Source organism: Equus asinus, unplaced genomic scaffold, assembly GCF_041296235.1.
Source record: "Equus asinus isolate D_3611 breed Donkey unplaced genomic scaffold, EquAss-T2T_v2 contig_803, whole genome shotgun sequence".
Classification (NCBI taxonomy): Eukaryota; Metazoa; Chordata; class Mammalia; order Perissodactyla; family Equidae; genus Equus; species Equus asinus.
This window is the reverse complement of record NW_027225520.1, coordinates 2649372-2675219: the sequence shown is the minus strand read 5'-3', so window position 1 is coordinate 2675219 and position 25848 is coordinate 2649372. Positions and strand designations below refer to the sequence as shown.

General features: G+C 37.7%; 1 protein-coding gene across 1 annotated transcript; it reads right to left on the bottom strand.

Annotated features, from left to right (window-relative positions):
• Nucleotides 1–23: 23 nt before the first annotated feature.
• LOC139044381 (centromere-associated protein E-like) lies at nucleotides 24–16800 on the bottom strand. The gene is made up of 7 exons (XM_070503877.1): nucleotides 16588–16800; nucleotides 13478–13663; nucleotides 6898–7010; nucleotides 5198–5295; nucleotides 3399–3582; nucleotides 1424–1710; nucleotides 24–379 (listed from the first exon to the last, which is right to left on the bottom strand). Exons 2-7 carry the CDS (start codon nucleotides 13613–13615, stop codon nucleotides 285–287), a joined length of 915 nt encoding a protein of 304 aa, XP_070359978.1. The 5' UTR covers nucleotides 13616–13663; nucleotides 16588–16800; the 3' UTR covers nucleotides 24–284.
• Between the last annotated feature and the right edge of the window lie 9048 nt (nucleotides 16801–25848).

The following is a 25848-nucleotide window of genomic DNA, read 5'->3' as shown; positions in this document are numbered from 1 at the left end:
TGTATACACGGAAAGACTGGAAATTTCCTTCAATAACTTTATTCTTCACAAAATATATAAATAAATAAAACAATTCAACTTCTAAAGTATTACCACATTCAGGAAGAAGGCAGTCTATCACCATTCTAAATGACTGGAATGCCTCAATTTCTAATGGCAAAGTGCAAACTGAATTGAAATTAAGTTGGACTGTGACATCATTGCCAGGGATAGAAAAATAAAGTAACAAATACAGTCATTTCTAAATAAGGAACACTAGGCCCCTAGAAAAGTGACAGCAGAGTTTACTGAGTCTTGCACTCGGGCACAGCTTGTCCTGAGGAGGCGTGCCAAGGGCCTGGCTGAGGATCCACACTCTCTGCTCCAGCAGTTTGTTCTTCTGAGAAAAAAATGGAAAGCAAAAGTCATCTTATTAAAAAACACGTTTGGTTGCAACACAACATACAGCTTATATACAGTTTACCTTACAGCTGAGGTAATGTTTTCAAATTGATAACCCATTATGTTCTCCTGCTGTTCTTTAACATCTTTTAACAGCTTCCTCTAGCATGCTCCCAGGATGAAGTAAAAATTCCTCTCCACAACCCACAAAGTCCTGCGCATCTGGCTCTTCTCTCTCTGGCTTCACCGACTTCACCCAGAGGAACCTGTGTGCACTGCGCTCTGGCCACACGTGGTTTTCCAACCCTTCCCCTGGTTACGGTCTCTCCCAGCTGGGCCGACCCTGTTCCCTCTGCCTGAATCGCCTTCCCCTCCCCTCTTTGTTAAGCTAACTCACCTTAACCTGTTAGATCTCAGTCCCCTTCTTCAAGGAAGACTTCCTTATGTTCCTAAAACAACCTATTAAAAACTCATAGGCTTTTGAACTCTAGAACTGTACCTTTTTTGACTACTTGATCACTGTCTATACCCACTAGACTGTGAACTCCAGGAAGGCAGGGGCCATATCTGGTTTGGTTATCAATGTACCATCAGGGTGCAATATGTGACACATAGGTGGAGACCAAAAATTTCTGTTCATTGAATGAATATGTAAATGATATAAGTCTATGATCTGGCTTGTGTAAAATGAATATAATGCTACTGGAAATACTGGCCCATTGAATTGATAAGAAGGTCTTTTGCAGTAAAAGTAGTTATGTTTGTAGGATGGTGTCTCTCTGTGTCCTCGAGAGCTGCTTGTCTATCTGAGGGAAAAGTTGAAGGTTCAGGAGGCAGAATAAGACTTCCCTCGGGGTAAAAAGTGATTTCACTTCAGTGCTGTGCTTTGGAGAAACTTCTCACAGAGACAGCAAATGACATCTCTGCAGAGCAGCTTCTCCATGACATCTTCTCTTGTCTAAACTTGCCCTTTGGGGCCACAGGTGACAAATGAGTTCCAACCGTTATCCCCGATCCCCAAGTAACCAGTATATTTACCCACCTGGGCGGAGGCCTAGACTTGAGTTATCAAAATAGCGAACTGGGTGAGGTGCTGGGAAAGACTTTGATCGGCCATCAAAAAACCAAGATTTCGGTGAGTCCTTTGGCACAGGATCTTGTAAATTCTGTTCCTTGCATTGAGAAGGCGTATGCTGTCTCTCTTGAGAAGCTGGTCCGGTCGCTTTAGGAGACTTTGGAGAATTCTCACAAGTCACTTCTTTGTGAGCTTCTCTTTTAAGAGTTCTCTCCTTCCACATTTTGACCTCATTGGAAAGATGATGATTATTGCTTAAATGTGGGGAAAAATAAAAGAGACTGTAAGACTGCTCAATTCCAGAAATATATTCATATTTACATAAAATTTTTTTTCTTAATTGTGGTAAAATATATGTGACATATAATTTACCATTTTATCATATTTACATTTTAATTTCAACCTAATGCTTCCTAAGTTTGGATTATTTCCACAGTTCAGAAAATGAAATGAGGTCAATATAAATTGAAAAATTGTACTAAATCTCCGTGATCACAGAATCTTGAAAAGTATGATATTAGGTTTCAAATGAATCAGTGATGTCGTCCAGCATGGTTTATCTACTGATACTCTGTGGCAATAATTTGATAAGTTAGTCTTCTGGATGGATGAATCTTTAATGTACCTTTGTTATTTTAAAAGATATATTACACTGTGCTTTTCTGGATTACTTATAGTGTTGCTTCCCACAGGAAATGCTGCCTGCATTTATTCACTCCTTCAGAGAAGCCTGGGAAGCAATCCTAGGCCCTGCTCTCCTTTCTTTGATCAGTCAGCCAAGTGTGTTGATACAACCTCACACTTTTGGGTTCCCCCCCATTCTGCTCTAGCAGCTAGAGACGCCGTATGAGCTCATTAGGCCCCAGCTTAAAATCCTCCAGTGGTGGTAATCCTCCCGTTACATTTAGGAGACCACCCCAGCTGCCTCAGAATGACCTGCAATGTGTAATCTGGACCAGTGGCCTCTGGCATCGCATCTTGCACTTACTCTGCCTCATTCTGTATGCTCTGGCCACACTGCATGTCTTTCTGTTCCACTTTCCTCTTTGACTCAAAGCCTGTGCACATGCTGTTCCCTCAGCCTAGAAGGCTTAGCCATCTCTCCTGTCATCAAGCCTAACTGCTACTCATTTTCAGATCTACTCTTACATATTAGTTTCTTGATCACCGCCCCTCCCCACATCTAGATAAGGTCTGATCCCTCTGTTGGACCCTTTCATAATGTCCTGTTTGCTTTTTTTGTTGTTTAATAGCCTCACACAGAACAGTAGCTATTTGCATATTTATTTAATGCCTATTTTTCTTCTATTGCATCATTAGTAAAGATTAGCACAAGATTCTAATCTTTGGTAGAAGCCAATTAATTAAATTTTTTACAACTGTTTATAAAGGTTAATGGGCTACAATAATGGACCTCAGGGATTCTCCTTTGAGTAAAGCCTCACTGACTTGGGCATATTTGTGGCATATTTAAGCTCCCCTCAAAGATCTTGGTTTACTTTTTGGTTCTTGGCTTAGTTAAAAACAGGCTTAGCTAAAATCAGTTGATGGGCCAGCCCTGTGGCCTAGTGGTTAAGTTCCGGGCACTCCACTTTGGCAGCCTGGGTTTGGTTCTCGAGTGTGGACCCACATCACTCTGTTAGTGGCCATGCTGTGCTGGCAGCCCACATACTAAAAATAGAGGAAGATTGGCATGTTAGCTCAGGGCGAATCTTCCTCAGGAAAAAAAAAAGGTCAGTTGATGGATAGCAAACCTCTGGAATGGTGCTACCATATTCTCATTCCTTTTAAAAAAGACACATTACATGAGCTCTAAAAATTACTTCCCCTATATGTGTGAGGGGTTGCCCACTGCAAAAAATATATATGCATGTGTAGGCATCATCCTCTCCCACACGTACCACCATAAGCATAATTCCTGTATCAGGTAAGCAGATCTTACCTTAACAGTTCATTCCTTTGCTTTGTTAACTGTTCATTTTGCTGCTTTAACTTAGAAATTTCCTTTTCTAGCCATATATATTCACTTTTCAAAATAAAAGCTTTTGTGAGTTGTACAATGCCGCTGCCACCCCCACAGGTTAAGGGTTTCCTTGAAGGCTGAGAATCAGTATGTTCTGATATCACTGTGGGAGGCAAACACACAGACAGGTGATAATTTTAATTATCTCCAAAGTTCACAATAAAGCAAACATTAGTAAGTTCAATAAATCACTATAAAAAACAAAACATCTCAGCACCATCTCCCTGAACGTCATCCTTGACTTCCTCCTCTTCCCTCACCTCCTATGCCAATTCCATCATGGATTCTAAGTATCTGCGGAACCCCTGCTTCTCTCCACCCACTACCTCCACCACCACCACCTGCTAGGATCACTCACGGTGACGGCAGCAGTCGGAGCTGCCCTTCACTGTCTACTCTCGACGCCAGTGGGGTCCCCTGGAGGGCTGCTTCCACCACACAGCGTGTGTGGGGTCCACCCCAAGGCAGTCAATGTGCTCCCAATACTCAACACGTATTTGTTAACTAAATAAACCTTAGACTGCTATTAAAGAATATACTATTCAGTATTTTACACCATATGTGTACAAGTAATGTAAAGAACTGTTTTGTAAATTTTAGGTAAAATTGCATAAAAGTGTGAGGTGCTTAGAAAGTGGAATGATCCACTGGGTCACTGACTGTTTACAAGGGAGGGGCAAGATGAGTGTGGGGAAGACACTCAATGTCCATTTCCTTTTGAATTATTCTGAATTCAGGTACAACACGTACCTGAAAGTCACAAATTAGAAGGAATCATCCTGACCCTTCTCTAACAACAAAAGTTCTATTTTTACCCCTTGAAGTTTTCCAGGTAGGAGCTGCAACTATCCTGCAATGGACACTAGGGCAGTTCAAACTAAACAAGCACCAGACAATGCGTGGACAATAATACACACAAACATCATCTTGCATTTGCCTGACATTTAGAATTTTCAGTGTGCTTTCACACACAACTTTTAGCCTGATCCTTACAAGTCTATATCCAATCTAGAAGGTCAGGCGTTCTCCTCATGATTTCACAGGCTGTTAAGTGAGGGCAGTCAGCTTAGAGAACTGTTCGTGACGTTATTTCGATGCTGGACCCACTACACAAAGCTGCCCCAAGTACTGTTCAGCATTCTCTCTTTTCAAATGAAACATAAGAGACAGAAATATGGGAAAAGATACAGTTTGAGGAATGTATATGCAGAAATTTGATGATTAGATTTGAAAACTGTATCTAAGATAAGTTTCAAAGAGTTTGCCAGTAAGCATCAAGTCTGTATTTTCAGTACCAACAACAAGTAGGATAATATTTACTGTATACTGACTATGTTTTTACAGTGCACATGGTTAAAATCTATTAAGATATGCTTGTGTTTTATTGGGAAGGGTACGTCTACCTTGACAGGTAAGTCATTCTTGTATACTACTGAAGGTATCTTCACTAATATGTAAAGATCTGATAGCGCACAGGTTACATTCATAGTTTTTAAGAATCTATAATGGATAAATAGTTGAGATTACAGGAAACTTAAGGAGGTATCACAGGATAAATATGATCTCAATGAATTCATTTTAAAAATAGTTCTTTATAAATTAGTGATTAACAGGTTTATTCTTGACTGTCATATATATAATAGCAGTCTTCAAAATGTGTAAGTATACTGAGAAGTAAGATGGAAAAAGATCTGGAAATATCAGCATTTTCTACTTACTTGAAGTATCTTGGGCCTGCTGATTTCGTCTAAGATTTTCTCTCAATAGCCTTATAACTTCTTTTTGATGTTCTACAGTGGCTTTTGTACAAGTAATTCTATTAAGAATAACAACAGAAATATGTAAAAGGCCAGCAACTAATTTTTAATGGAAGAATAAACAGAACTGCTGTCAAGAATTTTCTGATAAGATACATCACATTGATATGATATGCATAAGCAGCAGTAGGTAAGCCCTCACGATACCCCCTGGTATCATGCACTTTATAGCCATAAATAACACCATCAAATTGGAAGTGTTCTGTTTGGCTGCAGGGGCAATTTTTTTTTAACATTGAGAAACCAATTCTTTTAAAATTTCTGAAAGCCCAATAGGTATCATTAACTGGATATTGAGCAAAATTACATTCAGGGGCACCATAAAACAAATAATTGGGTTGTTATCATGAGGTCCTAGAAACCTCTTGAAGGTACAACAATTACCAAAGCGTAAAACCAAAAGCACCTTCTGTATACACTGTAAGGAAAGCACACTCGACTGCAGCTCTGATCTGAGGTGACACAGTCAGAGGTCACAGTCTGCTCATTGCACCCAGGAGAAAAAGACATTCTGTTAATTATTTGCTTGAGTGTTAATTGGCAATGCTAAATTATGAGACTTTCTGCCTTTCTTAGAGACTGAAAGTATCTGCTGATTCTATTCTATATAAAATTGCTTTGCATTTATTTAAAAAAATTTTTTTCTTTTGAGGAAGATTAGCCCTGAGCTAACATCTGCCACCAATCCTCTTTTTGCTGAGGAGGACTGGCCCTGAGCTAACATCGGTGCCCATCTTCCTCTACTTTATATGTGGGATGCCTACCACAGCATGGCTTGACAGGTGATGTGTAGGTCCACACCTAGGATGGTGAACCCTGGGCCACCGAAGTGGAATGTGCAAACTTAACCACCGTGCCGCTGGGCTGGCCACTAAAATTGCCTTTTTAATGATGCTCCACTAAAACCAACAGTCCTATCAATAGAAGGCTGGTTAGAATGCATGAAGATTCAGAGTGCGACTTTTTGGGCAAAATTAGATATCATCATTAAACATTTATTAAACATTTACAGGAAGAATAAAAAGTGTGAGGAGTCAGAGGTGACATATTAATAAGTGGCAACATTATATTTCTAATTCAGTTTCCTTGACTCTCTGTTTAATGTTCTTTTCATTATGCTATACCACAAAGAACTTTAGGCATGCTATTGTATATGGTACTATACATAAATAAATCAATAAAAAGGGAATATGCTCTTGGGCACTAAGTACTACAATTTAAAAGGAAATAAAACCTTACACAAAAATACAATAGGAAGAACAAATGAAATTAAGAGAACCAACAGAAACCTTAGACAAACTGCTAAAAACACACACACGTTCTTAATATTCACTTTCAAACAAAAAAGGCCATTTTTAAGCTGTTCCTATATGATTGAACAAGAAGTATCCAAAGACATAGTATGTCAGTAATTGATCAGAATTGTGCTTGTTTTCAAAACCTTTGCATACATAATGAGAATTTAATAACTTTAAAATCTGTAGATGTTTGTATTTATTTTATAAAAAGCAATAACAATATCTTAATATATTTTAAATTTATACAGTTTAGAAAGGAAATTTAAGCTACTAAAGTCATATTCAATTAAGACAAAGACATACTCCTTTTCAAACTCCTTGGCATTTCTCATCTTCTCTAGGTCTATTTTCACCAGCTTTGTTTTGAGCTCTTCAATTTCTTCTTTATAGGGCTTAGCTCCTAAAGCAACTTTGTCCTAAAGGTTTTAGAGAAAAGAGAAATAAAGTAATTTTAGAGCAGTTTCAAAGACTTGTTAACTACCTAATATAGTAGGAACATTTTAAAACAGCAAACTCCAAACATATGAAAAGGAGGAAAGGCACAAATTTTAACCCTAAAATGAGTAACAAATAGATATTTGATGTGAAGTACATGTGAAGCTATTGGAAGCTAATGTGTAATTAGAAAACCTATGACTTCTATTTCTTAAAACAAATATTTTTCCCAATTAAAAAACAATATACTTAAACAAAATGAAACAGAAAGGTTGAAACGAATGAAATGGGTAGATAAAGGTAAATCAGGAAAATAAGACAAGAGATGAACAGTAATATAAATATCAAAGTAGAACTGAATTCAAGGCACAAAATATTATATAACATTATTGGGGATATTCTGTACTCAAGGTTGGTTCAATCTAGCCATACATCTACTTCGACTCAGAAAAAAAATCAGTCATATATACATACAAACATATACAAAAATCTTTTTTAATAAATAGGTTTAACTTTTTAGAGCAATTTTAGGTTTATAGACAAATTGAGCAGAGTACATAGAGTCCTGGTAATACCCGTGTCCTCCCCTAGTTTCTCCTATTATTAACATCTTAGTGTGGTATGATTGTTACAAATGATGAGCCAATATCGATACATTATTAACTGACGTTCACAGTTTACATTAGAGTCTATTGTTTGCATTGTATAGTCCATGGGTTTTGACAAATGTATGACACGTGTTCATCATCACTGTATCATGCAGAATAGTTTCACTGCCCTAAAAATCTCCTGTGCTCCACTTATCCATCCCTCCACCCTCCCCCAGAACCCTTAGTAATCATTGATCTTTTCCTGTTCGCCTAGTTTTGCCTCTTCCAGAATGTCATACAGTATGCAGTGTTTTTAGATGGGCTTTTTAAAATTAGCAATGTGCATTTAAGGTTCCTCCATGTCTTTTGTGGCTTGATGGCTCATTTCTTATTATTGCTGAATAAATCATTCATTTCTTTTATTGCTGTTACCACAGCCATACTATGGATTACTATTATATATTGAATACAAAAATAAACCCATCTAAATAGGGACCCAGAGAGCTCTTCATTCCTCTAGGCGTTACCCCCAGTGCCTATAAAAACATTTGCACACACACGTAGTTAGCAAAGACTAAAAAGATGCAAGCTTCCAAAGCTGAGATGCTCAGCTTAAGGAGGTTGCTGACTAGGTCAGATAAGCCCATTCTGGGAGGAGCCCAGTATTTGCTCAGTCATGGCACCAGTAAAATACCCTGGCTTTCTGGACCAGATGCTGATATCAGGGACTCCTTGAGCATATGACTGGCTGGAGTGGTGTCAGTTTTGTAAGAAACTGCCAAACTCTCTTCTAAAGTGGCTACTGTACCACTTGCATTCCCACCAGCAGTGAGCAAGAGCTCCTGGCCCCACTCCTTGCCAGCATTTAGTGTAGTCAGTGTTCCGGATTTTGGCCATTATATTTTGAGATACAGTGGATGTACAGTGGTATCTCATTGTTTTTTAATTTGCAATTTTCTAATGACATATGATGTGGAGCATCTTTTCATATGCTTATTTGCCATGTGTGTATCTTCTCTGGTGAAGTGTCTGTTCAGATCCATTGCCTATTTTTAAATCAGGCTGTTTGCTTTCTAATTATTGAGTTTTAAGAGTTCTTTGTATATTTTGGATAACAGTTCTTGAAAGATATGTGTTTTGCAAAGATTTTCTTCCAGTCTGTGGCTTGTCTTTCATAGGGCAAACATTTTTAATTTAAATGAAGTCCAGTTTATCAATTTTTTTCCTTCATAGATTATGCTTTTGGTGTTGTATGTAAAAAAAGTCAATGCCAAACCCAAGGTCACCTCGATTTTCTCCTACGTTATCTTCTAGGCATTTTCTAGTTTTGTGTTTTAGATTTAGGTTACAATCAATTGAGTTAATTTTTGTGAAAGGTGTCCAGTTGTTCAGCACCGCTAGTTGATAAGACTATCCTTTTCCATTGAATTGCCTTTGCTCTTTTGTCAAAGATGACCTGACTATATTTGTGTGTATATATTTCTGGGCTCTCTATTTTGTTCCATTGATCTACTTGTATACATTTTGATTTAAAAGTTCAAAGAACTCTAAAAATATTTATTCATTTATGACACCTAAAAGAAAATTTCAATATATTCTAAAAATGGAGAAATTGCAGTAATTTTTTTGCCACAATATAATGAAATAAATTAGTCATATATAACAGTTTTAAAACAATTCTTGAGTAAAAGAAATTGAAATTGGAAATACTCTCTTAGAAATGAAAGACAGTGAGAATTCCTTATTTCAAACACATGACGTGTGCCCAAGCTGCACTCAGAAGCGCTGACAGCCTTAAACATCCTCTAGCCGCCTGAGGAGTCTGAGCGCCTGTGTTCTCAGTGAACAGCACCTGCTCATCCTATTTTAGATGGAGTCTGCTGAGAAACTTTCTTTGCTCTACCAGAAAAAGAATTCCTTTGAGATTCTGATTTGAATTACATTAACTTTAGAAATTAATTTGGGAAAAACTGATGGTTGTACAGTATTTAGGTTACAACCTAGGAAATGGCATATTTCTTATTTTAAACCACATGCTCTCCTATATTTCCTTTTAGAGTTTTGTTGTTCTTTTCATATATGTTGTCTCATTTTTTGTTAAGGTTAGTCACTTGAGCATTTTATATTTTGTGCCAGTTATAAATAAGATCTTTTTTTCCCACTGTGCAGGATGTCCCTAAAGTACTAGCACAGTTTGAATTTTTAACAAATTTACTGCTACTTGATATAAATAATTTGTAAAGATACAACAGAGGAAATGTATCAAGATTTAAACAAAACTGTTAATGAGTCATTTGTTCAAATTACTTTCTTCTATATTCACTTAATAAACCCTACATTATATTGGACAGCTATATCCAGGTGAATTAAAATAGTGGTGAATAGGTTAAAAGTTAATATCTTTGCATTTTACTATGCCAAATCTCGAGTTAAATATACTGTTGCATTTTATAGAATATTTATATAAAATACAGAAACAGATTCTTAAAAATTCAAACTGTATAAAGATTTTATGGATACCCTATACTTTGTTTTCTTTCCTCATGGATGCTGTACAATGGCATACTCTATTATATTATCTAAATGGTTACTTTTAGTATGCAGGAAAGATATTCCTCTCTCCATAGACACCTGTACCAATCTATACTGAGTGTGGAGAAATTTGTCGCTTACTCCCTTTTTCTTGAAACACTAGCTTCACTTATATGAAGAAACTGGAACCACTCTGTTGCCCAGACCCCCTTTTCTTTTTCACTCACTGGCTGCTCCATCTCAGCATCATTTGGTTACTCCACATCTCCTCTCCATTATGCTTATGCCCTCGTCCAGTCTCATGATTTTTATACGCTGATGATTCCCCAAACTTAAACCTCTCGCCTATATCTTGCTCAGACTCAGATATTCAATTGCCTAAGTCATATCTCAACTTGGGTGTCCCCAGTGGGCATTTCCAATTCAGCATGTCCAAAACTGAACTTTCCTGGTTTCAAACTTCCTCTTCTGGCAGTCTTTCCCATTTCCGTATGTAGCAACTCTATCTTCTTGGCTGCTCAGGCCAAAAACTTTGGAATCATCTCTGACTCCAAGAAATACGAGAGGTACGTGTTTGGCTTTCTCTTTGATAAATTGAATCTAAATATTTTGCAAAAAAAAAGAAATATGAGAGGAAGAGACATGTGCCACTTCTGGGCCAGAGCCTTTATGAGTACAGATTTTAAGACAATTTTTAGCTTCTCCATCTTGTCCCTTTTCTGTGAGCCTGAGCACGGACAGCTTACAACTGGGCTTTAACCATGCAGATGAAAACAGCACCAAGGAAGTGCTGGAGAAACAAGATGGGAGAAACGGGGGCCTCTGAATGACCATGTGGAAAGGAGCCACTTGCCAAGCTGGAACCCACACTTTTACGTGTGAAATAAGCTTCTGTTTTGTTTGAGCCATTGCATTTTGTGGTTCCCTTTGTTGTAGGAGCTGGCACGTCACTAACAAACACGCCTTCCTGGATTCTATTTTCAAAGGGCAGCCTTTAAAAATTTAAGTCAGACTATATCATTTTGCCAAAATCCTCTGATGACTTCCCATCTCATCCAGAATAAAACCCAAAGTGCTTACAAATAGCTTTCAAGATGCTTTATGATTTGGCTCTCTGCTACTTCTCACCTATTTCCCCTTCTATCCTTGCCCACGCTGCTCAGGAGACGCTGGCTTTCTTGCTGTTTCCTTGAATACATCTCAACTACTTCTGTGTTGCGGCCTTCGCATTTGCTACTTCTTTTGCCTAGAAGGCCCTTCCCTACCAGACAGCTCACACCATCACTTCGTCATCTTAATTGTGCGGCTCTCCTCAACTCCCCTTACAAAATCACACTCCTACTCACACCCACTCTCACCCTGCACCTATATACCTCTGTCTGGCTTAATATTTTTCCATTGCACTTCTCACCGTTTAACAAACATATATACTTGTTTATTTTCTGACTTCATGAAGCAGAATGTAAGCCTCTTCAAGGAGGCTTTATTTTTTTTCCATTGCAGTACACATGGCATCTAGAACAATGACCAACACATAGTAGGTATTCAACAAATACTTGTTGAATGAATAAAAATGTGATCATTTAGTTATTTGAAGTATTAAAAAATTACTCTCAAAGATTTTAAAGCTTTACAGTTGATTTTCTTGGTTTTTAGCTATACTAACAATTTCTAAAAACAAAATTAAGATTATTTTCTCTTGCCTCTCTGTTTCATGTCTCATTGAAAGAACCAGAATTTTTAGAACAATGTTAAATAATGAAAAGAGTAGGCATTCTTGGCTTGTTTCTAATTTTTGAATGAAGAGAAGAGACACTGGAGCAGGAACAGTGAACAAAATGCCTATTAGGATCCGACCCAAGTAGCAGAAGAGTGAGAAGTAGCTGTGGCTCAGACGAGGAAGGAAGGCTGTGATGAAGGAGGGTGCGACTTGTGTAACGGCATTCAAGCTCAAAAACATTTCAACTCTGCTCTTTCTAGAGAAAACAGGTTAGATTAAGCCCATAGGCTACCAGGTGGGACTCAATAACAGGGGATTAAGTAGAAAAAAATATAATTTTAAAATGTACTTATCTAACAGAGTATTAAATATTTAGATAAGAAGCATATTTTTTTGAAAAATAAAAAGAAAGTCTCAACAAGAAAAAAACCAACAACTCAATTAAAAAGTGGGCAAAAGATCTGAACAGAGATTTCTGCAAAGAAGATATATGGGTGGCCAACAGGCTCATGAAAAGATGTTCAACATCATTAGCTATCAGGGAAATGCAAATCAAAACTACAAGGAGATATCACCTCACTCTGGTCAGAATGGCTATAATTAACAAGACAGGAAACAACAAGTGTTGGAGAGGATGTGGAAAGAAAGGAACCCTCAAACATTGCTGGTGGGAGTGCAAAGTGGTGAAGCCACTATGGAAAACAGTATGGAGACGCCTCAGAAAATTAAGAATAGATCTACCATATGATCCAGCTATCCCATTGCTGGGTATTTATCCAAAGAACTTGAAAACACAAAGGCATAAAAGATATATGCACCCCTATGTTCATCACATCATTATTCACAATAGCCAAGGCTTGTAAACAACCTAGGTGCCCATCAAGGGACGAATGGAAGATGTGGTATATATACACAATGGAATACTACTCAGCCATAAGAAATGATGAAATCTGGCCATTTGTGACAACATAGATGGACCTTGAGGGTATTATGCTAAGTGAAATAAGTCAGAGGGAGAAAGTCAAATACCATATGATCTCACTCATAAGTAGAAGATAAAAATGACAAACAAACACAGAGCAAGAGAGACTGGATTGGTGGTTACCAGAAGGGAAGGGAGGAGGGGGAAGGGCAAAAGGGGTGATTAGACACACGTGTGGTGATGGATAATTGGTCTTTGTGGGGTGAACATGATGTAATCTACACAGAATTCGAAATATATTATGATGTACACCTGAAAGTTATATAATGTTATAATCCAATGTTACTGCAATAATAAAAAATTTAAAAAAAACATATTTATGAAAAAATGTTGCAATATACTACTAGAGATATACAAACATACATCCTCTACATTTTTGGCATTCAGAAATTAAAGTGAAAATAAAAAATTTCCTTACTTTGAAAAGTAAAAAAATTAAAAAAAATTAAAAAAATAAGATATATTTTAAACTGTCAAGAATATTTATGTTTTTTAAAAATAATTTTTACAGGAAGATGAAAACAATCATTATTTGGCATGAAAATAAACGTATGCATTTATTTATATTTATTATGCATAATTTATAAAATTATGCCTTTATTTATAAAATGAGTTTTAAGTTACCTGAAGTACTTGGATCATTTCTTTTGTTTTTTCAAGGCATTTATTTGATTCATTAACTTGTGATTGAAGTTTTGCTATTATATCATTAGTCATCTCAAGCTCTTTCTGCATCTTTATAATCTTGTCTTCCTTTTGCATGGCAGTTTCTTTAGCTTCACGTAGTGAAGTTTCCAGCTCTTGAATCTTCTATTAAAAAAAACACACATATATAAGGTGTGCCTTGAAGACAGAATCACAGTTTATATGAAACAAAGATCATATATAGGTATTAATCTTTCAGATTGCATCAACATAGGATAGATGGAGACTCCAAATGTCACTCAATTTATACATGTATTATTTTTTTCATTTAGAAGCTGATCATTTAGGACTAAAAGAGGCCCAGATTTTATATAAGGTTAGTACTTATTTTATTTACTAGTTAGCATGGTGCTAAGCATATTAAATAGGCACTTACATTTTAAATTAACACTACTTACAGAAAGTATATTTGTTAATTGACACTTTAGAGGAATACATGTAACATATCTTTCCCTTTATTTTTATTACCTAGTTTTTATGCTGAAAAATACAAGTATGTGGAAAAATCCAAAGGCATATAATTAAGATTAAGTTCCCCCATCTCAGAACCCCCACTGACTCTAAAGCGATGACTACTAAACTCTTTCAAGTGTATCCTTCTAGAAATTTTCTATATGTATCTACGCATGTGAATATACAGTTTACAAAAACAGTAAGTCACACACACAATAGTGTGTAAGAAGAAAGTTCACACAGAATAGCGTGAAAGAAGAAAGAGCCAAAGCAGGACTGCATTCGAACATGAAGAAGACAGATATGACTACAGAAGAACTATACAACTTTAATGTAGACCATGAAGACACTGAAATTGTTAAAGGTTTTGTTTCCCTTGGTTCAGTCATCAGTTTAAATGGAGACCGCAGCCAAGAAATCAAGAGAAGACTGTGACTCAGAAGGGCAGCGATGGAAGAATCAGGAAAGATCATCAACAGTAAGGGAGTATCATTAGAGACCAAGGCCAAGATTATCGACACCCTCGCATTCCCAATTACTATGTGTGGGTGCGAAAGCTGGACAGTGAAGAAGGCTGACAGGAAAAAATGGACTCATTTGAGATATGGTGTTGGAGGAGAGCTCTACAGATACCCTGGACTGCCAGAAAAATGAACAAGTGGGTCCAAGAGCAAATTAAGCCTGACCTATCTCTGGAGGCAAAAATTGTAAAACTGAGACTATCCTACCTTGGGGACATGATGAAAAGTAAAAGGCAGCAGGAAAAGAGGAAGACGAAATACGAGATGGCGTAATTCCAGAAAGGAAGCCATAGGCGTGAGTCTACAGGAGCTGAGTAGGGCTCTTGAGGACAGGATATTGGACATCACTCATTCATAGAGTTGCCAGGAATCAGAGCTGACTCTACAGCACATAACAACAATAAATATATACTTCTGGTTTTTTGTGGGTTTTTATTGCTGAGGAAGATGAGCCCTGAGCTAACTTCCTCTTTTTTTGCTTGAGGAAGATTAGCCCTGAGCTAATATCTATGTCAATCTTCCTCCATTTTATATGTGGATTGCTGCCACATCATGGCTGCCAATGAGTGGTGTAGGTCCGTGCCTGGGATCTGAACCATGAACTGGGCCGCCGAAGTAGAGCATGCAAACTTAACCACTATGCCATGGGGCTGGCCTCCTGCTTTTTAAAAAATTAAAAATTTTATTTTCACTTGATAATATATTTTCCAGATCTTTTCATTATCAACACATAGATCTCTCGCATTTTTGTTTTCATGGGTAAATATATCCTATTTCATGGAGGTACTATAAACTAGTTAACCTGTCACCTACTAATGAACATTTAGGTTATTTCCAGTTTTTTATAAGTACAAAAATATCTTAATTTGTTCATAATATAAGACTGTTCACATATACACACATGCAGGTTTTCCTGGAAAACGTTTCTTTTTGGTCCACCTGGAATTTACTTTTGTTTAATGAATGAGGTAGGAGTCCAGACTTATTCTTCTAAGATGGCTAGTTGGTTGTTCTGATTCAAACATTAAGCAGACTATCTTTCCCCCCTGAGTTGACTGCTCCTACTGTCATGCACTGAATTCTCCTACTTGTTTGGGTGGACTGCCCAACTCTCTGCCTGCCCCACTGCTCTACCTCCACATCACTGACCTGCTCTGTGCTACTCTGATTTGGCCTAATTATCAAACTAATAACATACGATTTATTATCTGATGGGGTATTTCCTGGGGTCATTGAAAATGGGATTTCCTTGTGCTTGTTTATCTTATTGCTTTGGAAGATGGGTTTCATATTTCCACTATTTTTACCTCTACAGCTGACTGAGGTCTGTAGTGATCAGCAAATCAATAAACTCTATATTAGTGATCTTCTAGTTTCCACTAGTAATAATTATTAAACTGGCAGTTGATGTTTTATTATAAATATTTATTTTGGTAAAAATGCTAAGTTGTAATTCACTCGGGTTCCCCACTAAGACGTGTGTGCTAACAAAATAAAACAGCGTGTTTGCTGTACAGATTCCCAAGTAAGGGCAGTTAATACAGTTATTGGATTATTCAAATAATGTACTGATTCTTGGGCACAGGTTAATCTGTATAAGAAATTTATTATACTTTTAGCCTCTTCCATTTTTGTTTTGATCACATTAACCAATATTAAAGACACTGATGATAATTAGAGAAAAGCTAAATTGCTCTTTCTCTCTAAACTAGTTTGGTACTATAGACATAGATTATAATTTAATAGAAAGTCACATGATTTAGAAAACTTATAATGTATGGTAATAACACCTTAAGTGGTATACATACCTATTAATCAAATTAAGGCATGAGTTACTTCTATTTTATAATTCAAAGGTAAGATCTTATGTAACATGTAGCTTTATAATTAGTTGAGTGAGCGCCCCAATAGAACTATATTTAAAAAACAAGTCCATCATGCATGTTCCCTAATACCTTCAATACTGTGATTTTGCTCTGAAATGTTACATATGATACATCTTTAACTCTACAATGAAGCTGCAAATTGAAAAACATCTTATAAGAAATCTCATACCTCTGTGGTTAGTTGTGTAGCTCTTGATGTGACATGAAGATTCTTATCGCCTTGTGTAGTAGGATTAACAAGGGCACCAGATGTTCGAGAGATCTTCAAAGTTTGATAGTTTTTCAACAGTTTTTCATTTTTCTCTTTCACTGATTTCAGGTCATGTTCCCATTCTTTGGTGATGGTCACATTTCTTTCCTCAAACTCTGTTGATTCATTTATTATAGCCTATTGAGTAGTAAAGACAACACTATAGCTTCTAAAATGAATTACGTATTAAAAAAACCACTATGGAAAATACTAGAGTTCTAGGACAAGGCATATGTTGAAATTCATTATTCAGAACATTCTAGAATAGTACTTTAAAAGAATGTGAACATTCTTTGTGGCTTGCACCAGTTCCTGACATTTCAGAAGACGCTGGATATTGATTATGAGAATAAAAGAAGAATAAGGACTAGAGAGGATTCATATTGATTTGCAAGATGATAATCTCATTCTATTAGATCAGCACTGACATATGAAGAGGAATCTGAAGAACTGGTCAGGTTAAAATCATTATGTATGTTATGACATATATAATGTCATATATAAACATTAACTGACATCTAATAGCAGAGCATACCCAGTAAACTTAATAACAATCTATTTTCCTCTTTCATTTCAAACCTCAGTGTTTATAAGGAAAAAAATTTACTGACTTTTCATAATCTGAAAATCTTCTATTTCCGTGCAGGGAGTAACAGCCAATCCATACCCTCGTTACATCAAAGGCTGACTCACTCTGAAATTGCTTCTATCATCTTTTTACTTCCTATTCTTATGGGATGTACTTTTTGCTCTCATCATGAATGCCTTCTTGGCCTTACCTGTATCTTTCTTTGTGGCTTTATGGTAGTTCTGTGAGATGCGGATCCTAAATTAGTTGTGTTCTTGCTGGCACCCTGGACTCTCCTTGGTTCTGGACTACTGACCCCACACCACACCAAGTTATCAATTGCTATGCTCAGATGGTGGAAGAAGCCACATATCCATGCTGATCCACAGAGCAGAAATCTCTACTTTCTAACCACAAGTGAGCCCTCAATATTATGAGAAAAACACTGAATTATATGGAAATTATCTTATCCCAAACACTGGTTTTATGCTTTTCTTCATTGATTGTGGACCATTTTTTTTTATTTTAAAAGCTCATTTACTGTTTTGCTAGCTTGGGGTATTCGACAAATGGGATTCACTATCCACAGGAAAACCTTTTTTAAAAATGTTATCTACATTTCAATGTGATTTAAGTATAGTTTCCAGATGAAATTAAAGTGTCAGGAAAGAACTACCCAAACAAATGAAATATAAAACCAATCTTAGGAGCTATAATATTAATCTAGCTCCCTTTGCTCCAACTGCCTATATAACAAGCAACTTTCTGATTAATGACAATTTTACCAGGTGTATGAGGTAGAGATTACTTCAGAAAGCCGAATGAATTTTCTCATCAGTGGAAAGTAAAACAAATTAATAAAACTGATCTCAAGCAATCTTGGTTCATATGAATCTGTCCACAAGGGCTGGTCACCTTGGGAACAATGATACAAACCACATGTTTGAACCTCACAGTTGAAGGATCAGCACGTATGATAGCAACAGCACCGAGGTGAGAAGCACAAGGCCTCACTAATTAGTGGACTAGAGCTGTCTTTGGCTTGACCACAGGTGCTGCCCACAGCCCTGAAACAGGCTAGCATCTCACCTTGTTTGAGGATACTTGGGGGAAAAAGCTCAGGTCCTACGGAAGCGAGAAAGGACAGAGGAAAATGGCAAGATTTGAGGTTTCACCAGTGGAAATGGATTGTTATACTGCAACATTTTATTATCTTCTTTACAAGTTGATATATTTAATTACCTTAAGGAAGCAAAATGTGTTAGAGGAAGAACACATTTACAGTCACTCTTTTTCAAATAAAAAAATAAAGAAGCATATACAAATAAATGAAAGAAAATATACTTAAAATTAAGTTGCTCTAAGTCTTTTTAAGAATGAGGCAGAAAAATTAAAGCAAACAAAAAAAAAGAATGAGCACAAAAAAAGTACTACTTACAATTATCTTTTTATTATAAAAGATATTGACTTCACAAATCCTATCATTTTCTTTCTGGATGCCATTTTTAAGCTTTTCTATATCAAAATGAGTATTCAACCACTCTTCCAAAAACTGGGTCATTTCTTTCCTATTATTCAGTACTTGTTGAAATTCCATCTTTACGCTGTGGAAGTCACATTCCGAAAAATCTTTGAGAATTTCCTGTGTGAAAAATAAGCATTGAATCTCCTGAATCTTAGGAAAGTTTTTATCTAAATATCAGACAAATATCATAAAAAGGGGAAAATAACCTTACTGAACTTTCACTTCTAATATTTTGAAGTAAACATAATTCTAATTTATCCTCATTATATTAGAAATATAATTCTAATTTAAATAATAAAATTTTGGCAGTATAGGCTATGTAACAGAGGCACATCTACAAATTCTGCCTTTTGGCATTTTTAAAACCTGTTCGAAACTATGAATCTGTGACAGTGTCTGAAGTGCTTCTGGATGCAGCTTTTCTGTGCATACAGCAGGCCTTGCATGCATACTGGGAACTGCAGGGGCCTCACACTGCTGGGTGAGAGCAGGACACTCCATGTGGGGTTGCTACAATACAAATGTCTGTGACTCCCAGTCACAGATCTAGGAAGTTTTAGAAGGCATTTGGAAACTTATTCTGGGCTTCCAAAAAATCCTACTTGCTGATATTAAGTCTACTTTTCTATATCTGTGTAGTTCTGAAAGGAGGCTAGTCTATGACTTGGCACTCTTTACATCTGGCCAGCTGTCATCCTGCAACCTATTTTTTTTCTCCCCAAAGCCCCAGTAGTACATAGTTGTATATCCTAGTTCTAGGTCCTTCTGGTTCTTCTCTGTGGGACACTGCCACAGCATGGCCTGACGAGCAGTGCCAGGTCCACGCCTAGGATCTGAATCAGTGAACCCCAGGCTGCCAAAGCAGAGCACAGGAACCCACTTGCTACGCCACCAGGCTGGCCCCTCTGCAAGCTGTTTTTAATTTCATAAATGAAAATGACTCTAAGCACATGAAGAGGTACCTTTCTATTTGATAAAAAGACTTAAAATCTAATTAAATCCATTTTAAATAAATCATACCTCAATATGTAGATCCATTTTCTGGCTCAACTGGAGGTCCCCTAATTCTCTGGATGGTACATCATCATCTTGTTGAAGATGCTGCATTTTACTTAGCAGTTCATTTTGCTTTTCCACTTCATCAATAAAAACCATTTCAAGTTTACTGATGGATTCATGTTGTTCTTCCTTTATCTTTGTAACATAGCTTAACACATACTTGCAGGAAAACATGAAACAAATTGGGAAATGAAACTTTTATCACGTTTAGAGGAAGTTCTAAACTCTCAAGACTAAGAGGTGGGGCGGCTTGTCTTGTTTGTCTCTATCCTCTGAGGAGTGAGGAAGAAGGGAAGAACCTCTCTCTATTCCCAAGTTTCTACTCTCAGCGTCTTCGGAGAGTGACTTCCAGACCTCTAGTTTCTTATTTCTGACTTCCTTCTGGAGCTACCTCAGGGATGTCCTACAGTTACCTCAGATTCAATATGTTTACAATGTAACATGATGCCTTTCCCTATAAACCCACCTTTTTCTATTGCCTCCTTTTGGTTAATTATATCACGCAGTTTTCCCAGTGAGATTCATTTCAACATCCTCTCCTGCCTATGTCAGCTGGGTGGCCAACGTGAGTGTGCCCTGCCTCAGGACTTACCTGTCAAGTGTGGCTTAAAGGGGACAAGAATTTGAATGCCCTGGTTCTATGGACCTCATGAATAAGTTCTGGATATCTGATTGTTAGGCTTTTGAAGACTATTAGAGCCTGAGGGGCAATCTACCTAGGTAGGGAAGATACCGCTTCCTACTTCCTCAACTTCCACCATTCCTTAACAATTTACAATCTGGCCTCTTTCCTAACCACTCAACTAAAACTGCTCTGACAAAGGTCACCAGTAAGCTCTATTGTCAACAATTGAGGGGATCTCTTCATTCATGTTCTGGCTGTCTGAAGCATCTGACACTCTTGACCACTTCATCTTTGACACACTCTCCACCACTGACTTGACCAATGGCACTTTTGCTCAGTTCTCTCTTATCTCTCTGACTTTTCCAACCTCAAACTCATGTGTTGCTCTCTTTTCTGCTACTGCCTCTTGAGAACTGATCTTTTCCAGAGTTCTCTTTTATCTTCACTCTATTATGCTTCTGGGTGGCCTCATTCACACCTGTTGTACTATCTATCACCAAATGCTGATGGATCCCACATCTTTATCTGTGGTCCTGATTTTTCTCCTGACAAACCTCAGATTCACAACTAAAAGCCTACTTGGTTTCTCTTCCTGGATGTTCCATTATAGGTATTTCTATCTCAAAACATCTCAAATTAAACACCAGATCTCTCCTCCTGCCTCACCTGCCTTCTCCCTTTCGTTTTTTCTTTCTATCAGTTAATGGCACCACTATCCACAAACCCGGCTAAGCCCAAATCCTGTGGCTCAGTCTGAACTTCCCTCCCCTCCCTCCACTGTCAAGCACATGGACCTACTATTGTAAACTGCCAAATATTTCTTTAACTTCTTTCATCCTTTCCATCCCTATGAATCCTTCCCCCATAGTACTGTCACCCATCACATCTCATCAGGACAATTGTAACTGCCTCTTGTCTCTTCTTTCTGCCACCAGGCTTATCATCCCCTGCAGACTCATTTCTTCTTTGTCTGTAGTGAAGTCTCTACAATGGCAACCTGATCACATTACTGCCACCACTTAAAATAACTGTCCAGTGACCCCTCCTCATCTCTAAAATGAACTCTAAGCTTTACTGCTTGAGCCCAGCTTCCAGTCCAGTCTTGTCTTCAACTTGTTCTCCAGGACATTGTCCACTACTGCACTTCTCACCTGTTCAAATGTCTGCCTCACCCACTGGACTAGGAGAGATTTAGCGGTTGCTCATCTCTGTCTCCCCAGCACCCTGACACATTGTTAAGGCCAAAGGCAGAGCTCAGGTTTTGTTGAATGAGCAGGTCCTAGATGCACTGAGGATCCTGCACATGCTATTCTCAGACCCATGCCATCTTTAATTCAGTAGCAAATGTACTAATTAGCAAATACACCAACTCCCAAAGCAGGACTTAAATATACTGGTTTGTAACTGAAATTAATGGCAATATTTACAAAGATATTACTAAAACAGGTGGTACCTTGAGTTTCTTCATGACTCTGTGGAACTCCATGGAACATCTCTGGTTGACAGTGAGAAGTTTCTGAATCTGTCTGGTTTGTGGATGTGGAAGTGAGAGGTTTGCTTTTACTCTAATTGAAAGCTCTCTTTGGGTTTCAATTTCCCTCTCCAAGTCAAGGCAGAGTCCATTTAAGCACTCATAATGACTATCCATCTCTGTGTATCTCTTCAGAAGCTCCTAAAGGCAGTGAGAATTCATTCAATTTAATAATTCATTCTACTTTAACAATAAGTAGTCCTAGCTCTGGAATTGTAACAAAATTTATGCTTTAACACTTTCTATAGGGCAGAAATAAATTGAGACTTTTGTGTATAAAAAACAAAAAGAAAATGTTATTGTCGATTTTGGATTATAGAAATAATTATAATCATTGTGGAAATTTAAGAAGTTTAAACTGTAGGGGAGGAAGATATTTCCTCTACACGCTCTAGGTCCTTCTGGCTGGACAGCGAATTAAATTCACATGAGACAGAATAACAGGAGAAAATTAAACAAAGCTTTATAACATGTATACATGGGAGAGACCCAGGAAAACTGAGCAACTCACCAAAATGGCGGAAGCTCTCACCTTAAATATCATCTTCAGCTAAAGACAAAGGAGGATGTTGTGGGTAGGGGGAGTCAGTATGGGAGGTTACCAGACAAGTACAGTAAACAAGAGTAAGGTTATTATGCAGATTTAAGTCCTTGCCTTCCGCATTGATAAGAGTTTCTAGAGGTAAGGTCATCCCCCTTCTTCCTGGTACAGAGAGGGAGACATCTTTACAGATGGAGATTTCCCTTACAAATGGAAATGTCTCTTACAAAGGGTAACTTCTACTTTTCAGAGTTTCTCTCATGTCTGCAGTTTTTGAAAGTAACCAGCCCAAAATAATCTTCATGCCAAAGAGATATATCTTGGGGTGGCCAATTCTAATCCTCTATAAAACAGCTATAACAAAGAAAACCAGAAACAACCATTGTTATCATTTTGATACATTTTCTTTTAGTCTTCTAAACATCCATGATTTGAATGAACATTTACAAAGTTGGAAGAGAAATTTGCATGAATTCAATCTAGTATGTATTGTAGCTCAAGGCTGAATGCTAGCTTCTGTTGACAATAGGTGGTGTGAGTGAGCAGATAAAACTGATGAGGATCAAGGATGCCTCAGGGAGAAAAGCCCAAGGCTTCCTGGCCTACATACCAATCTATATCATCCTCACAGAAGCATGGGACATCCTGACCTCATTCAATCTGATTCTTACCCAAAGTTATAAGACCACCTGATAACCAGACTCCACCTGCACTGATACTTTTTTTACCTAATTTTTCCTTTGTCTTGTAAAGAAGCAACTCACATACTTATGCCTTATAAATTTAGCCCTACCCTCAACCCATGTTTGCAGCTCTTCACTGCCCATAGGTCCTGTCCCCATGCTACTCCATGCTACTTCCTGAATAAAAGAGCACTACTGCCAGACCTTGAGAGTCCAAGAAATGTTTCTTTCGACTCCTCAGCTCACTGAGCCAGCATCAAAACGAGTGACAACAAATCACATGACCTACGTTCTATTATCTGCCTAGAATCTGAGATTTCTCACCTTTTATCAGAGTTAGAGTTCAGGTTCTAGCCCTGTCACTTCCTGACTGGGGAAATCCTTGAGCCATTCTCCCAACTACAAAATGAAGACTACAATAATTTCCACAAAGTTTTCTAGGGAATTAAGTAAAATGTTAGATAATATCTAAATATAACCTATAAAATACATACAGACACTATAAATTAAAGGAAATAAAATTACATTTGTAGAAATGCTTCTATACCCAAGTTTTAAACTTAGACTTGGTTTCAAATCCTAATTTTACCAATTTACCAGCTGTGTGACCTTGGGCAATGACTAAACTTCCTCCTGGGCCTCAATTTCTTTGTTTATAAATGGAACAATAAACTCTGTCTCATGAGGTAAAGCACCCAGTCTAGTGCCTTGTGTATGGCAGACACCCATTAGGCCTAGGCCCAGCAGCTCAACTTTCTAGAGACCAGACAGGTGACAAGCTGGTCAGGGCACAGGTGGAAGAACACTTTACATTCAATCGGGTATTAACATATTTAGTTCAGGGTGCTAAACAATAGAGTAAGGGGCTTCTGACAATAATGAGCTCTCCTTTTAATAATTTAAGGAAAACCTAGATAGATGTTCATTAATCTGGGATGTTGGAGAGGGGATTCTTGCCTTTGGTCTTAGGAGGAATCACCTTATGGTTGGAGCAGCACTGTCTAGTCATTCATTTGTACTTTTAATAAATACATATTGAAGGCTGACTTCTGTCAGGACTGTGCTAAGTGATGCAGCCATAAACAACACACAGAAGTCTTTAGGGATCTTGTGTTCTAATAGGGGTGACAGTAAATCCTGTTGGCTTTACCCTCACTACATGTTCAGAATCCACACACTTCTCACTGCTTCCACTACTACCTCTCTGGGCCAAGCCATCACCATCTTCGCATGATTACTGAAATTAGTCTTTCAAATAGTCTTCCTGCTATCACTTAATTTTCAACACAACAATCAGAGCTATCCCTTTAAAATGTAAGTCAGACCATGTCTCTCTTGTGGTCAAAACTCTCCAGTGGATCCACATCTCGTTCAGAGTAAAACCCAAAGTCTTTTAAAAGCCCCACAGCCTGCTTCCTCCTGTTAACTCTGACCTCGTTTCTCATTAGCTTTCCCCCTTGTTGATGTTGCTGGAGCCCACTAGGCAGCTTCTGCTTCAGGAGCTCTGTCCTTGCTGTTCTCCCTGCCTGTTCTGCTCTCCACCAGATACCTGTATGTCTCAACCATTGACTCCTTTCAGGTATCTGCTGAAATACCACCTTTCCAGTGAAGCCTCAAAGTCATAAACCCTACTGTTTTTTTTCAAAGATTGGCACCTGAGCTAACATCTGTTGCCAATCTTTTTTCTTCTTCTCCCCAAAGCCTCCCCAGTACATAATTGTATATTCTAGTTGTGAGTGCCTCTGGTTTTGCAATGTGGGATGCTGCCTCAGCGTGGCCTGACAAGCGGTGCCATGTCTGTGCCCAGGATCTGAACTGGGGAAACCCTGGGCTGCCGAAGCGGGAGCACAAACTTAACCACTTGGCCCCAGGGCCGGCCCCAAACCCCACTGTTTTGTTTGTGTATGTATGCATGTATGCACACACATATCTGTACTAGATTATGAAGTTTAGAAGAATACTGAGCATTATCTATTCATTCCATAGAGGTGCCTGTGACTCCACAGGCCTTTGGAAGGGCCCCAATATTTATTTGTAATTTGAACAGGGGCACTTACTTTTATCCTAAAGCACTTTTCTCTCAGGCTTTCTGTAAGGTGCTGTTTTCCATCACATAGCAACATTTTTTCATATTTTAATACCTCTTTGATGTTCTGTTGGTCCTGCTTGGATGGAAAGAAATAAACAAGGCTTCAGCTATAACTCCATTCATATATAATGTCTAATCATTTACTTTTTCAATTACACATTGTACATTATTTCAATAATGGAATGAAATATTATACTTGTAACACAAAAAAATGTAAAAAATGGTCAGAAAATGAATAATAGTATCATGAAGTCTTTTAGTGAGTAACCTCAACTCATTGGGGAAAAAAGTGGGAGAACCACATATTTTTTGGAGACAGAATCTGTTCCTGTAACCTTCATAGCTGCAAATTAGGTTTTAGATTTATCTCTGGTTCCTACTCTTCCAGATCTCTGCATTAGAATAATTATTGCCAACTAAACATGCTAGCACGACTGTCTGTACTGTCCATGGTGCTCCAAGCTCCATTCATATATTCTTCCCAGCACCTTGGACCAGAAAATTCATACCCTGCCTACATTTTGTATTTCTGACTACAAGTACAAAACAAAACATTTTC

Excerpts from the sequence above, each read along its gene's own strand:
- LOC139044381 (XM_070503877.1), bottom strand. The coding sequence starts at position 13,615 with ATGCAAAAGGAAGACAAGATTATAAAGATGCAGAAAGAGCTTGAGATG. Across the intron at positions 5,296-6,897 it reads GCCAAGGAGTTTGAAAAGGA|AATTACTTGTACAAAAGCCA; the intron begins GTATGTCTTTGT and ends TATTCTTAATAG. Across the intron at positions 380-1,423 it reads AAGTCTAGGCCTCCGCCCAG|AAGAACAAACTGCTGGAGCA; the intron begins GTGGGTAAATAT and ends TTTTTTTCTCAG.